The sequence below is a fragment of the Malaclemys terrapin genome, chromosome 11, assembly GCF_027887155.1.
Source record: "Malaclemys terrapin pileata isolate rMalTer1 chromosome 11, rMalTer1.hap1, whole genome shotgun sequence".
In the NCBI taxonomy this organism is placed as follows: domain Eukaryota; kingdom Metazoa; phylum Chordata; order Testudines; family Emydidae; genus Malaclemys; species Malaclemys terrapin.
The window spans coordinates 75,863,267-75,878,006 of NC_071515.1; the positions used below are offsets into that span (position 1 = coordinate 75,863,267).

The 14,740-nt window shown below is 44.2% G+C and overlaps 1 protein-coding gene across 3 annotated transcripts in view; it reads left to right on the top strand.

Moving 5' to 3' along the window:
- SMARCAL1 (SWI/SNF related, matrix associated, actin dependent regulator of chromatin, subfamily a like 1) overlaps positions 1–14,740 on the top strand; it is a 61,526-nt gene that overhangs the window by 11,985 nt on the left and 34,801 nt on the right. For 2 of the 3 annotated variants that reach the window (XM_054044535.1, XM_054044537.1), the window contains exons 6-9: positions 3,134–3,317; positions 5,558–5,708; positions 9,719–9,877; positions 11,872–11,937. In XM_054044535.1, the coding sequence (XP_053900510.1) occupies positions 3,134–3,317; positions 5,558–5,708; positions 9,719–9,877; positions 11,872–11,937 (560 nt within the window). The remainder of the gene's footprint in view (positions 1–3,133; positions 3,318–5,557; positions 5,709–9,718; positions 9,878–11,871; positions 11,938–14,740) is intronic. The other variant, XM_054044536.1, reaches the window with a different exon arrangement.

The window sequence follows — 14,740 nt, forward strand, 5'->3', positions numbered from 1 at the left end:
CTGGGAGGAGCGGTAGATATGCTGGAGGGTAGGGATAGGATACAGAGGGACCTAGACAAATTAGAGGATTGGTCCAAAAGAAACCTGATGAGGTTCAACAAGGACAAGTGCAGAGTCCTGCACTTAGGACAAAAGAATCCCATGCACTGCTACAGACTAGGGACTGAGTGGCTAGGCAGCAGTTCTGCAGAAAAGGACCTAGGGGTTACAGTGGATGAGAAGCTGGATATGAGTCAACAGTGTGCCCTTGTTGCCAAGAAGGCTAATGGCATTTTGGGCTGTATAAGTAGGGGCATTGCCAGCAGATCGAGGGACGTGATCATTCCCCTCTATTCGGCATTGGTGAGGCCTCATCTGGAGTACTGTGTCCAGTTTTGGGCCCCACACTACAAGAAGGATGTGGACAAATTGGAAAGAGTCCAGCGGAGGGCAACAAAAATGATTAGGGGGCTAGAGCACATGACTTATGAGGAGAGGCTGAGGGAACTGGGATTATTTAGTCTGCAGAAGAGAAGAATGAGGGGGGATTTGATAGCTGCTGTCAATTACCTGAAAGGGGGTTCCAAAGAGGATGGATCTAGACTGTTCTCAGTGGAACCAGATGACAGAACAAGGAGTAATGGTTTCAAGTTGCAGTGGGGGAAGTTTAAGTTGGATATTAGGGAAAACTTTTTCACTAGGAGGGTGGTGAAGCACTGGAATGGGTTACCTATGGAGGTGGTGGAATCTACTTCCTTAGATGTTTTTAAGGTCAGGCTTACAAAGCCCTGGCTGGGATGATTTAGTTGGGGATTGGCCCTGCTTTGAGCAGGGGGTTGAACTAGATGACCCCCTGAGGTCCCTTCCAACCCTGATATTCTATGATAAAGGCCCCTGTGGGTGGTGTCCTAGGAGAACACTTGTGAGGGGTTTGCAGCCCTCTTATATGCTGTCGAGAAGCTCTGTCCCTCTTCACTTACCCAGCAAAAAAATAAAATATGGCTCGGTGCCTGTGCCTTATCTTCTGCAATGATTTCCTTTTGTCAGAAACTGTTCCGAGGGGTTAATATCTATTTGCCCAGTTACTCAGTCATCTTTAGGTAAAAGGTCACTTCAGTAAAAAATGACTCTTGGATGAATCACACTGGCTGCAGACGCATCCTAATGATTTTTCTAGCTTTTCTGCAGAACAATAGCGTCAGAATGATCACGTAGGAAATTGTAGCAATTATAGTAACGCAGTAAATAAGTTTTGTGAGTATAATAACAGGCTTTTGATATCCTTAGGGGGAGAGATTTCCAGCCATTGAAAGAGTATAGAGCAAACTGGAGAGCTGAGGAAATTCCGACCATCACACAAGCACAAACTGAAATCCTTTCAAATAAGGATTTTTTACTTGTGTAGCAAGAATCCAGTCTGCTGCTCTGCTCTAGAGAGAACTGAAACTAAAATAAAAATCTGCAGTCTGGAGGCATATTTGGTGCCCACACAGTTGTAATACATAAAATCAGTGAGCACAAATTTAAGTAGCTCCGTATGTTTGTACAGCTGGAAGTGTTCTGTAGTCCCCCAATTTCCTATTTTAGTGGTTTAAAAATAAAGAGGTGCTTCCAGCAATAATGGGGGCTTTGTGTGCATTGCACGCATGCTTGGTATAGCGTTGTGTGTGGCTATGCACGCGTGTGTTTAGTATAATGCAGAAATGTGTTTTGATTCCTCTAAGTAGTCAAAAAAGAAAATTGTGAAGAAAAATCAGTTTAAAATGTGTGCTAGAACCAGGAAATTGTGTTAATGTTATTGTGTTAATTAATTGTGTTAATATTATTAATTCTTAATCATTTTCTCGTGGAGTAAAAAGATTTTCACTTGGCTTTTATGAGGGAGAGGGAATGGAGGGGTGTGAAACAAGGGTGTCTGAAAATTGAATGCAATGAAATTTTGACCCCCAACTTGTGGCTTCAAAAGATTAAACCCCAGATTTTTTGCACCAGGGATATGTGGGAGCTTGGTACAGCATTGGATAAAGGGTTGTGTGGCATATCATTGCAAATTGATGTATGGATGAAGGATATAAATGTTCTGATGTTTAGTGATAGTTTCATAGCAGAGAGTAAAATCCGGTACAGCTTCCCTAAAGATACGGTATGTCCATGCATTAAAGAATGATTTTAAAAGCCTTGGGATGTTGCTTGAACTAGGCTTCGAAGCCTGGTCCTAGCCTAATGTAGTTGTAACGTCTTCTGTGAAGTGGTTACAAAACAAAGTCGTGGGCAAGTTCAAAAAGTGTAAAATTGGCAAAATCTCTCTCCCAATCCTGAAACCCACCTAGAACCACCCATCCTTTATTAAATCAAGCCCTATCTTCTTTGAAACAGGATTACTATTTATTAATTATTATTTAATACATCCAGTGTGGTAGTACCCAGAGGCCCCAGTCAGATAACCATTGTGCTTGGGGCTGTACAAACATCTACAGCCTGAAGACCGTTCCTGCCCCAGAGAAGTTCAGATGAGTGACGCACGATGGAGGGCAGACGCAATCCAATTATATGCAGCTTTTATGCCGGGATACATTGACAAGGAGAGAGTTTAGGCTGGGGATGTGACCCTGTTCAGATAACAGCAGTTCAAATCCGTTCCGCTCAGATAATTGAGGAGGAACTCTCTGCAGAGGGAGGCCTCGGGGGTCTGCTACTTCAGAGTTCTGAAGCAACACGAGATCAAAACCTCATTTCTACAGTGCTTAGGGGGACTCTGTTATTCAGTAATACAAATAAGGATTTGAACAAGGTGTTGTAGGTTGCCTGTGGGGTAATCTGTGCCCTGGCTGTTAAAATAAATTATTAAAAACTTCCTGTTCACACTGGACGGGGGACCTGTGCTAGCAGCAGTTGTCCTGGGAAAACAGGCCCAAGCAGCGCTGTGCTTGGCAACTATATCTGCATGTGTGAGCAGCTAACAGCCCGGGGTTCAAAAACAGATTTTAGGTAACATAGTTGGGCCATGCCTGTTGGATCAGGCAAGGCTTTCTTGAGCTGTTTCAGGACAAGCGTAGTATTATAATGCTGGTGGGGCCAAAATGTCCCCCGGCACTAGTGTATATTCCATATGTGATCCCCATTCAGCTAACAGGCTGCCATTTGTTCTTTTCAGTGGAAGCTGTACAGCACCTTCCGTCGGTAGAGGTGGAACCGCTGCCCAAGCCAGTAATACAAGCCTTTGCTCCTCAGTTTGACGAGCCCGCCTGGCGTGTCTCAGACATTCCTGAAGCTGACCTTTCAGCGGTGGATTCCAAAATTGTGATGAGCCTCATGCCCTTTCAGAGAGAAGGCGTGAAGTAGGTCCCATTTTTATGCCGTGAAGAGCTAGGTCTGTGTTTATGGTTTGGCATTTCCCGTCAGCGTGGTGTTTGCATTTTTTTCCGTGACCCATCAGAGATGGGTTTGGATCCAAATTTCACCCAAGGGGTGCTGGGCTTTGGTACAGACTCCATTCGTCTTTAAATAGAAGGGTAATGAAGCCCATTACACATGTCTACCCAGTATGTATCCAGAATTTCTCAGGATGACTTGGGGAGGAAATCACATTTACCAGGGCACATGATAGTGTGAAATATTTCCAAGTCATGTAAATCTGTCCCTTCGGCACATCTTTGATGTGCCTCTCTGGGCTGAGTATGTGCACATGCATCATTTGCTTTTCTCGTAAATTCAGCTTATGTATCCAAGTGCATTAGCTGATGTTTTCTTTCTTTCTTTTGTTCTTTCTTACAAGCTGTACACATGTGTAGGGGAGCAAAACTGAATCCAAGGAAGATTTAAAACAACTGATTATATGTGGAGGAAGCAACTTTAAAATTTTTTTTCTCATTTTTGGTCACTATTTATTAGCAGTGTCAAGCAGCAAAATGTCACAGCTAAATCCCCAGCCCCGGATATTACTAATATTCCCATGCTAATGTTTTTCTAGTCTGATCAGGGTAAACTCTGGAAGAGTAGGTGAGTATTTAGTAGTATCCTGGAAAGAGCAGATTCAAACATCTCTAATGGTCTGGTTCAACCCCAGCAAAATCAAAGTAATTCAGAAGCAGGACTGAAATGGTTTCTCTGACCAGTCGGTTTTGTCACAGTACTGCAGCACCCTGGCATCTGTACATCCTAAGATTGCATATTTGTTGCTCAGTCTCATTCATACCAATGGAAGTGACCCATACACACTGAATGGAGAATTTGCAGTTCAGAGCCTTCTGTAATACCTAGTACAATCGAATGGCCTAAGAACAAGGCTTCATCTTAATTTTTGGTTCGAGCAATGGTACAATGGTGGAATAAAATGAACATCTTAATCATTTGGGGCCCAATAATTAGGCAGGCAAAAAAAAAGAATTTGAAGAAGAAATAGCAAAAGACACACAAACTAACATCAAAAAAAAAAAGTTTAAGTACATCAGCAGCAGGCAGCCTGCCAAACAGTCAGTGGGTCCACTGGATGAGCGAGGTGCTAAAGGTGTACTCAAGGAAGACAAGGTCATTGAAGAGAAGCTAAATGAATTCTTTTGTTGTTAGCCAAGATGGTCAGGGATGCAACCCTATGCTCTGGGTGTTCCTAAGCCTCTGAGACCCAGAAGCGGGGACTGGATTACAGGGGGTGGATCGCTTACTAAATTGCCCAGTTCATGGATTGTTGGTCTGACCCACTGCGGCCAGTCTCACGGTCAAAGTGATCTCAGTGGTTCCATAAAAGTGCAATTCCAAAGTGAAAAGCATTGATGTAAAAAAACCTGTCTGTGTGTATTCAGAGCCCTGTCTACTGATTTTAGTGACTAAAATCAGTTTCTTACACCTGCAGACCCAGCACAGCTAGACTGTGTGAGCGGGATTTCATTCCCCTTTCTGCACCCTCAGTTACATTGCTTACTAAGTTCCAGTCAGTTAAACCTGTGGAAATCCACTAGAGACAATGGGACTGCCTGGCTGTAATTGGAGGTAGAATTAGAAGGCAATGTGGCTGCACAGATGTTGCTGGAGGTCTCATTTGGACTGCAGAACCTTTTCTGCTGGTGATGATGATGCTTAAGAAGGAGAAACCTCAGCGTGAGTCAAGCTGAGTTTTTCAGGAGCTGGGTGGAATGAATTGGTCAGTCCAATTCCCCCTGCACAAATGTTGAGCTCACAAAAGTCAGCACAACAGTTGGGACTAACTGCCCCCCTTTGTCATCTCAGGAGAGAGAGACCAAGGGTTGCACAGACCGGGGAGACTGGACTATCTGCTCGTCCTGGAGATGGTCCTTGCCAATCAGGTTGAGGCATCTTGGCAGGACTGCACGGGGAAGCTTGTGCTGCCATTGTCTGCACTGTGCTAGTTGAGGGGCTAAACAGAGGGCTTCTGTCTGCCGGATTGTCAGGTCGCCACTATAAAGTACTTTAAAAATAAAACCAAAGGGGCTGCAAAGGAAACCGTCTGCTGTTTCCCTTCCCTCTTCTTTGGCAATGAGCTTCTCAGACTGGGGAGGGATGGTGCTAACCTTGGCTGGGAAGATGGGGAAAGTAGTAACCCTTCTGCCTTGTGTTCTTTCAGTTTTGCCATCTCCAGAGAAGGCCGTTTGCTTCTTGCAGATGACATGGGCTTGGGGAAGACTATCCAGGCTATCTGTATTGCTGCATATTACCGAAAGGAGTGGCCGTTGCTGGTGGTAACACCTTCCTCAGTGAGATTTACCTGGGCAGAGGTACTGTATGTTTAAATAGAGCTTTTGGGGGCTCATCTGTAGTTTTTTGTTTTTGTTTGTTTGTTCTTCCTATGGATTCTATGAGGGATGGCAAAACTGCCCTCCAGTTAGAAAAATAAGGGGGAAAATAGGAAGAGATGAGGTTCCCTTATCCCCTGTAATTGCAAAAAGCTGATCATATGACACATGCTTGCCTGAGTCTAATGGATGATCCTCATTCTGTGTTCCAGAGGAAGGTTAGGAAAAAGAACTTTGACAAAATGGCCTTAAGGAAAAATTCCTCTCTGACCCCATATATGGCAGTTGGTTTAACCTTGTGCATGTGAACCAGAATCACTGTCGTTAAGCATCTTAATTTCACTAATGCCCAAGACACCATTGGTATCCAAGCAATTGTCCGCTTCTTTTGAAACCTACCAAGATGGGTTCTATCAGTGTCTCAGCCGCTACAGAATTGCAGATGCGGAAATTCTGCCCTATATGTTCTGCAATTCCCACTGACCCCAGCAAGCCTTTTTCAGGGCAAAATTTGGCCCATAAGCTTTAATCTACAAAAAACCCTCAAAATTCTTTGATATCCTTTCCCTCTAAGCTGCGTGGTCACGTGGCTTCCCAGCAGTGATTCAAGTGCCGCGCACATCCGGCAGCGTGTGTTCAGGTGCCCCTGCTGCTTTGCAGCCATGTTGCTCCTGTAGCTGCTTCTGGGACCCTTCTGCTGGCTGCGCAGAGTGGGAGGGAGCGGGGTGCGGATGTCAGGGTGTCATCGTCGTCCCCGTTTTCCCTCCCACCCCACCGCCCTGTACCTCGTCTCCACAGAGCAGGGAAGAGGGGACAAGGCTCAGGACTCGGAGCAGGAGAGAGCTGCTGCGGTCTGAAGTCCAGTGAGTGAGTGCCTTAAAGAGACAGTGCAAGGTCTCTGAGAGTTCCCCAGCAGCCAGCTCACACAATCTGTCTCTGTTACTCACATGCACACAAAGTCTCTCTCTCTCACACTCTCTCACACACACACACACACACACACACGTATTGTTGTTGTTTTTTTCTTCTTGGTACTTCCTGCAATGCACATATATTCTCTGTAGTTTTATTCTTTCAAAGTGTGCTATTTTCGTTTTTTGTCTGGTCTATGCATTTCATAATTTTTATTTCTCTTTTACACTTAAATTTAATTCTTTGAGTAGTGAGTTCTAAAATGCCTAACCTGTCCTGGCTGGAGTAATTATCCCTATGGTAACTTTTTAAAAATATTTATTGTATCTAGGTTTTTTTGTTTCTACTGGCGGCACACATCCGCACAAATTACCTCGGTGCACATAACGAAAGTTATTCCACACATGGGTGGAAAAAATTAGAGGGAACATTGGTCAGGACCTGGAGATGGGCGCTCTCAGGGATTGGATATACACATAATTGAAAGAAAGCAGGGCTGCAGGGTCTGTCCTCGGGGGGCAATTACTGTGCAATTAAACAGCTTGTGCTAGCAAGATGATTTTGAGGCATACTTTCCTTAACTGTGAAATGTTCATTAATGCTGGGAGAAAGTGAAGAGTAGAAGCGCTCAGGCCCTTAGGCTAATAAGGTTTATGCCTGACTTGGTGGGGTTCTTTTTTCAGTAGTTCACTATGCTGTTGCCTGTAGAGTAAATTGGTTGGATTTTGTTGCGTGGTGGGACCTTAGTACCACAACTATTTGTTCTCTTTTTCCCCTGCCAATGGTATAACAAAGCACTGGGCAGTCAGCCGAGCTACAGAAGACGTATCTAGATTTTTACCTGGTGAATGAGGGAGTAAAATTACTTCTATTTGGGATACGGAGGAGGAGGCAGCGGCGGTATCCTTCAGAGGCTGGTGGAGATCTGGCCCAACGTTTTAAAAAGTGGCTATTGATTTAGGATATCTCAATTTTTGGGTGCCCAGCTTGGAATGTCTTTGGTCCTGATTTTCAGAAGGGCTAAGCATTTGCAACTCTAATCTTGTTCTGGATGGGCTCTTATATCCACACGCGTCACCGTGGTATCTGAGCACCTTCCAGTCATGTATTAACATGTTACGTGGCTTTTGTTCTCTCATCCTTTCCTCAAGGGGAGAAGTGTGTGCAGTGGAGCGTTTTATTAGTGTAGATTTAAAAAAACAAACAAAAAAATCCATGTAACTATGTGTATATGTTAGAGAAGGCTTGGTCAAAAAAATTCATCTTGCACTTTGAGTGGAAGGTGGTGAGTTTTGTGATAGTCCTTAGTTCCTGGGGGAGTTTATTCCATAGTCTTAGACCAACCCCCGAGAAAGCTTTACCCTTTATTGTAGAGAGTTCCACTGTGCCAGAGAAGTGCAGTGATTGACCATGGTCTTCATTCCGGAGCTTTAGGCTCTTTTAGATGGGATTCAGCCCACTGAGTGCCTTGAAGTAAGGACTGAGACCTTGAACTTGAGTCGATATTCTATGGGGAAACTAGTGTAAGAACGGGGAGCAGGTTTGATATGCGTGCAGAAGCTGGTGTTGCTGTGGAGACAGCTGCAGTGTTCTGTGGTAGTTGCAACTTCCAGAGCGCCGAAAGCTTCGTGCCCGAATCTGTCACATCGCTGTAGTCCAGCTGAGAGGCGATGAAGGTGTAAATAACTGAGGCCAGGTTGGGACAGAGTCTCCTAGCCAACCAGAGATGGTAAAAAGCATTACTCATGGATGCTGCTATGAGAGTGCTCATTGTCTGCGAGGAATCCAGGAGCCTTCTAAGCCACAGACTGAATTAACCAATTGTGTGTTTGTGAACCGTCAACCAAAGGAGACTGCCCTGTGCCTGCAGACTCTTTACTATGCTTTCCCCTGCCCATCAGCATCACCCCTGTCTTGCTCGGGTTCAGCTTCAGGCCGCCGCTCTTCATCTGTGGGCTGATCTCATCCAAGCACTAGGCTCTCGTGGTGGTGGTGTGGTTGTATGTGGTGAAGATAGGTAGAACTGTGTCCTTCTCTTACTGCTGGCACTGGAATCCGTGTCATCTGCCCAGTTCACACAGTGGTTTTAGGTAGCTGTGTAATAGGACCAGTGAGAGAATTGATCCTTGTGGGACTGCACAAGTGAGAGGTCTAGTGGCGGAGATATGATTTTCCCATTGTTACTCTTTGGCTACATCCCTGCAGGAAGGACTCAAACCATGTTAGCGCATCGCCCAGACCTCTGCCACTTCTTTCAGGAGAGGCAACGGTATCTCATGACCAACAGCACTGAATGCTGCAGGGAGGCTGAAATAATTGAAATAAATGGGAACTTTCATTGCTCGGCACCTGAAAAAAAAAAATCGGTCTCAAATTGGGGATCCAAAATCAGTGGCCCCTTCTTGAATATTTATCTGCTGGTTTTCATAATGAAATGTGAGCACAAGTAATTCAGTTGCCACCATAGAGCAGCAGTCAGTTGCTCTGTTAGACTTGTTCTTAGAAGGGAAAAAAGACCTTTAAAAGACCCGGATAAATTGTTCTTCATCTGTATCATGGTGCAAAGTTTTGTAAACTTTCCTGCCCTGTAAAATATTTGCTGCTTATAAGTGGGTGGCTTTCAGAGCTTCATGTTTACTATTGGTGTGGGCGGAATAACAGTGAATCTCTCTGCTAACAGTGGCCATGCCACTCTAGTTGTGCTCTGGCTTTTGGACACAACTAGCAACATTGGTAGACAATCGTGTTCATTTCTGGTCACAGCCAGAGTTCTTGCTGAGTAAGAAGCAAAGAGAAAGAGGGTTAAATCTTCCTAGTGGAGGGAGTGTAGTGTAGTGCCCAGAGCATGGGATTCCACTGCTGATGCCTGCTCTTCCAGTTACTCACTGCGTGGTCCTGGGCAAGTCACTTAAACATTATTAGACCCATTGTCAAGTTGGGTAAAACTGAAGCACAAACTGGTTATTTCCAAAGATGTGGTTATGAGGCTCCATTATAGCTTGGGAAGGTCTTTGGGATCCTCAGAGGAAAGACAGTAGAGAGGTTCACCAGCCTATTAATCACTTCTTCTCCTTTCTCAGGCATTTCATAGGTGGCTTCCCTCCCTGAGCCCAGAGAGCACCAATGTCATACTGACAGGCAAAGACAACCTGTCAGCAAAACTGATAAACATAATCAGTTTCGACCTCCTCAGCAAGATGGATAAGCAGCTCAAAGACACTTTCCAAGTTGTCATTATTGTAAGTAGCACCCCTAGTTATTTAAATGGGATTAGGAGGCACATACATGCTGGGTTCTCCTGGGTTGTTAACAGGCGTTTGGAGAGAGTGAAACTTTGTAGTGACTGGATGCTCTACACAGCAAGTTGTCTATCCTTATATATTCAACCATGTATTGGCTCCAGGGCAATCTCCAGCGGTCACTAGTACATGTAGATATATATAGAGGGAGGGTTCCTGAAATCTTTTCAGATAAGGTTTGCTGCTCCCCTGCTCTGTACTCCTTATCCTCCTCTCCAGCTCCTGACACCCTGTTTCTTCCCTGCTGGATGTGAGCAGCTGCCATTGACTGTAAGGGAAGATAGATGTTTCCAGTGGCTGGAGAACAGAGTTCCAGAAATGCTCTGTTGGCAGATCAATGGGATTGTGTTTTGCCCAAAGAATGCCATAGTCAACGTGTTTTGAGGAAGGGCCATGCCTTTGACTGGTTTTCGTAGAATTTTACCATTGGCTACATTATCCGCATAGCCAGTAAACCAAAAAAACCCTCTTGAAATAATGTTCCGAGTGGTCTAAAGCATCAAAATGCAGCGTAGTCAAAATCAAGATTGATCCTACATACTTCAGTCGGACTGTTTCATTGCAAGTGTGTGTTTTGCTTTTTGTGTGTGTGTGTGCGCAATTTCTATGCCCTCTTTACTTTCATGGATGGCTCTGGTGTCTGAAAAATACAGATTATATAGGGACAACCATTATAGAAAACCCTTAGGTAGACTTCAGCTCTATTCCAGTTAATTAAAATAAATAAATATATGTGTATATGTTTAATGGGACCCTTTTAGAACCCATATTGTTTCAAATCCAGCTTAGATCAATGGCAACCAAAAAGTCATTACACTTTGATGTCTGTTATCTTATGTGAAATGAGTTTAGTGTTCTCAGCCTGGTTTCCAATGAGCAGATGTTTCTGTCACAAAAAGTACCATGACTACTGTTAGTGGCGGTGTCAGCAGAAAGGATGAGAACAGACTGGGTGCTGGAGACTGAACTTTTCTCTCCCCTCTGTTGATTTCGCAAGGGTCCAGGCTGAGACACCGTGTCAGGATGGAGGAAGCTCACATTGTTTGAGGGTAGAGCATCTATGACTCTAAAAGGTACCGGACTGATTGCTCTAATCTGCACTAAATTTGCAGATCTTTTATTCATGCACGTGTGTGTGCAGATTCAAATCCTGTATATGTCCTGTAGATCAAAATGGCCCCACTGAGTGTTTAGCCTCCCTGCTTTTTTATTTCCAGTCCTCCTCTGCTTGCCGCTGTCATAATAACATTACCTTATTGCTAACCAGGATTGAGAAAGCTGTGCCTTGGAGGCTAAGTGGTGTTTCGTCTTCTCCACGCATGGCTGCTCACTCATCCACACACATCAAGATGAGAACATACCCTTAGAGGGTGCCAATTTCCTCAGCGTCTTTAAGTTCTGCCTAACTACAATGAAGGAAATGTAGCCTATTCTGCGAGTGATGTCTCTCAGCCGGGAGGTTATTATCCACCTGGAGAGCCCTAACAGCAAAACAGTTGGTTCCTAATTAGATTTCTGCACTTCTGATGCTTTTCATTAACCCCTTCATTTTGGGGAGGCGGCACTGCGTGGGGCTCCCCATGAGTTTTGCATTTAAAGAAAGGACACACAGTAGCAAATGAAGATCAGTGGTGGAAATTCTTTGCCTCTTTTCATTTCTTCTCTCCACTTACTTGCTTGGCTATGATCATTCATAAGATTCGTGTCTTAATGTTTGTTTCCCCTTCCTGTTAATGTTCAGACAGTCCTACCCCCTTCATGATGGTTTCACATTCGGAATATGATGTTGGCCAGCCCAGAGATTGAAACCTGCTTAGGGACGATAGGCTTGAAGTATTTTGCAGCATAGGATGCTCGGAATTTATTCTTTATCCCAGAGTCAGGCTATGACTCAGGGCTTAGCTCTATTCATTTTCTTGCCTGTTTTGTTTCAGGATGAATCTCATTTCCTAAAAAACACAAAAACTGCGCGATGCCAAGCTGCAATGCCTCTTCTTAAGGTGTGTATTCCGTATTCCAAGCTCTCGTCAATTTCCTCCTAGAGACTCCTAGCGGTATTGGTTTTGTATACCTGATGTAGGAACGAACAGCCAAATTCTGTTATGGGGCAGGGTAAATCCAAGTAACTTCTTTGATCCCAAGGCAGTTACTTTTGGGCTTACACTAGTGTAACTGAGCGCAGAATTTGTCCCCAGATCTCAACTGCATGTTTGCATGCACATGACTGGCAGAAGGGTCTAATGGAAAGAGCGCAGGAGCTCCCAATTTCTAATCCCAGTATTACCACTTGACTTGCTATGTGACCTTGTCTCAATTTCCCCATCTGTAAAATGGGGATAACAATATTTCATCCCGGGGTGTAGTAAGAATGTATTAACATCTGCACTGTGTATTTAATGTAGCAAGCACCATGTAAGCACTTAACATTTATTACATGCAATAACTTGGGGCTCTTAAGTACTGCTATACTCCAATATTGTTATTCTAGGCTCCTCCTTCCCTGGCTTTGTGCTAGAGCCCTATGTCCCAACACTGCTTGCTTCCCATCTGTTTGTGCAACTGGTGTTTGGAGCAGCCAAAGCTCCATTGCTGGTAGAATTTATATAATTGAATGGAGAAGTGGCAAGAACTGACTGGTACAGCCCCAGTTTTTGCTAAACAGGTACATTTGTTCAGAAAGGTTTCATAGATTCATAGAATACCAGGGTTGGAAGGGACCTCAGGAGGTCATCTAGTCCAATCCCCAGACAGATTTTTGTCCCAGATCCCTAAATGGCCCTCAAGGATTGAACTCACAACCCTGGGTTTAGCAGGTCAATGCTCAAACCACTGAGCTATCCCTCCCCCTGGTTGTACTACTACAGTATATAATACAGATAGATACATGCACGTACCAGATTTTCATTATAAAGCCTTTTAACTACTTCAGGTTTTCCCAACGTACCTGGGATGTAGAACCTAACCTACACTCAGTGTTGCATTCCTGGCACCTGCTGTCTCATCACTGACAGACCACTGTGCCAGTGGAACAAAGGCACTTCCAAGTCTGTAGCAGAGAAGGGGCTGGGTATCTGTCCTAGGCACAGTGGTTGGCAGTAGTTGAATTAATCTATGGGGATAGGAGACCTACGCTGAGTTTTTGCCGATGGTAGTGTTGACTAACCTTGTATTGTGGAGATTTGTAATGATGAGTTCACACGCTGAAGGTTTTTTCTTGTTTTTCTAATTATGCTGTTCTCCATGAATATGTAGATTGAAAAAAGGTCAAAATCCTGTTTTCCATTGGTTTTGAGACTTCAATTGGAAGTTGAGCACATGGTGCAACTTTCTGTGCAAATTGCAATAAGTAAATCAGGGCACTTTTCCTGTTGTAGCACTTTTATGTAATGGACAACACCAACTTGTGTGTGCACACCCTTCCCCTATGCTGGCTGGAGCATCAGACTTGCTCAACTGAGTGTGTATGAGAGAGAGCACGCCTGATTCTCTTACAACAAAAGGAGAGTCTCCTTTAACTCAAGTGACAGGGCCCTGTGCTGTTGGATGGATTTGAGTTCTGTCACGGCTTACAATTATGAAGTCCTGGGTGGACTACAGATGGGTTATGATTTCACCAGATGGCTCAGGTCCCAGAAAAGTATCGTCTTTCCTATTTTGAACTGTGTGAGGATCAGCTTTCAAAACTTATTTGCTTGTTGCATGATACAAGGTAAAGAACCAAAGATAGGCCACTTTAAAAGGAGACCAGTGTCCTTTATTAACCTATTTAGAGTTTACAGTTTTACACTGATAAATCACTGATCACACCTAATGGAGAGCTGAGATTTCCAACATTGTGAATTTCAGTCCTTTGAAAGTATACTGATTTCTGTAGTGTTCAGCTTTCAACTGAAAATGGCAATAAGCAAGGAAATGAAGGCCAAAATATGTCAAACAACTTTCTATCCGATGTCCACGTGAATGCCATTTTGATCATTTCAAATCCTGCTGCTCTAATCTTTTGATTTATGGTGCAAATATTAAATATTTTCTCACTTAAAGGAACAAAAAAGTGAGGTTCTTTGGTTAAATGTTAACCTTTTTGCAGCTGTAATCCTAATATGCATCAAATAAACACCAAAATGGCTAAAACCTCAGGATTCTAAATATTTAAGTGCTTCGTGATGGCTGGATAAAAGGGTTAGATAAATACACATTTATTATTTATCTTTAAACGTTTTAAGACCTGGGGTGAGGGTCTCACTTCTGTTCCTGCCTGTTTACACCATGTAAAAGGATCAGAGCAGTGTGAAGTGGTCTGGTGAAGGAACTGCAGAAGAGGGGTCCTGACACAGTCTCACAAGCCTTGGTGTAGGGGCGTGCCGGTGGGGGAGTTGAATATGGGAATGCTGTGTATTGCAGCCCTGCTGCTGACACCATGCTGTGGAGACAATGGGAAGCCCTGGGACGCTACTATAGAGAGGCCCCTAGAACTGTCTGAAGCCTTTGTGTGCTCATACGTTTTGCTGCGTTAAGTATGCTGGCATAGTTTAAATCAGCAACCTCCCCCCAAAAGCCTCAGAGTATAGCTACATTTTGAGGTGTGTGTGAAAACCAGCTTGAGGAGACATACCTGTACTAGCTCTGATTGAGCTTGTTGCTAAAAATAGAGTTAGCGGCCAACCGTGGGAGGGGCTAGCCGCCCTGAGCACCTTTCTATAATCGTGGATGGGCATGTGCTCAAGAAAGCTAGCCCATCCCACCACTCGATTTTTAGCCCACTGGTTCAGAGCTAGCACAGGTATGTCTCAAGCTGGGAATCAC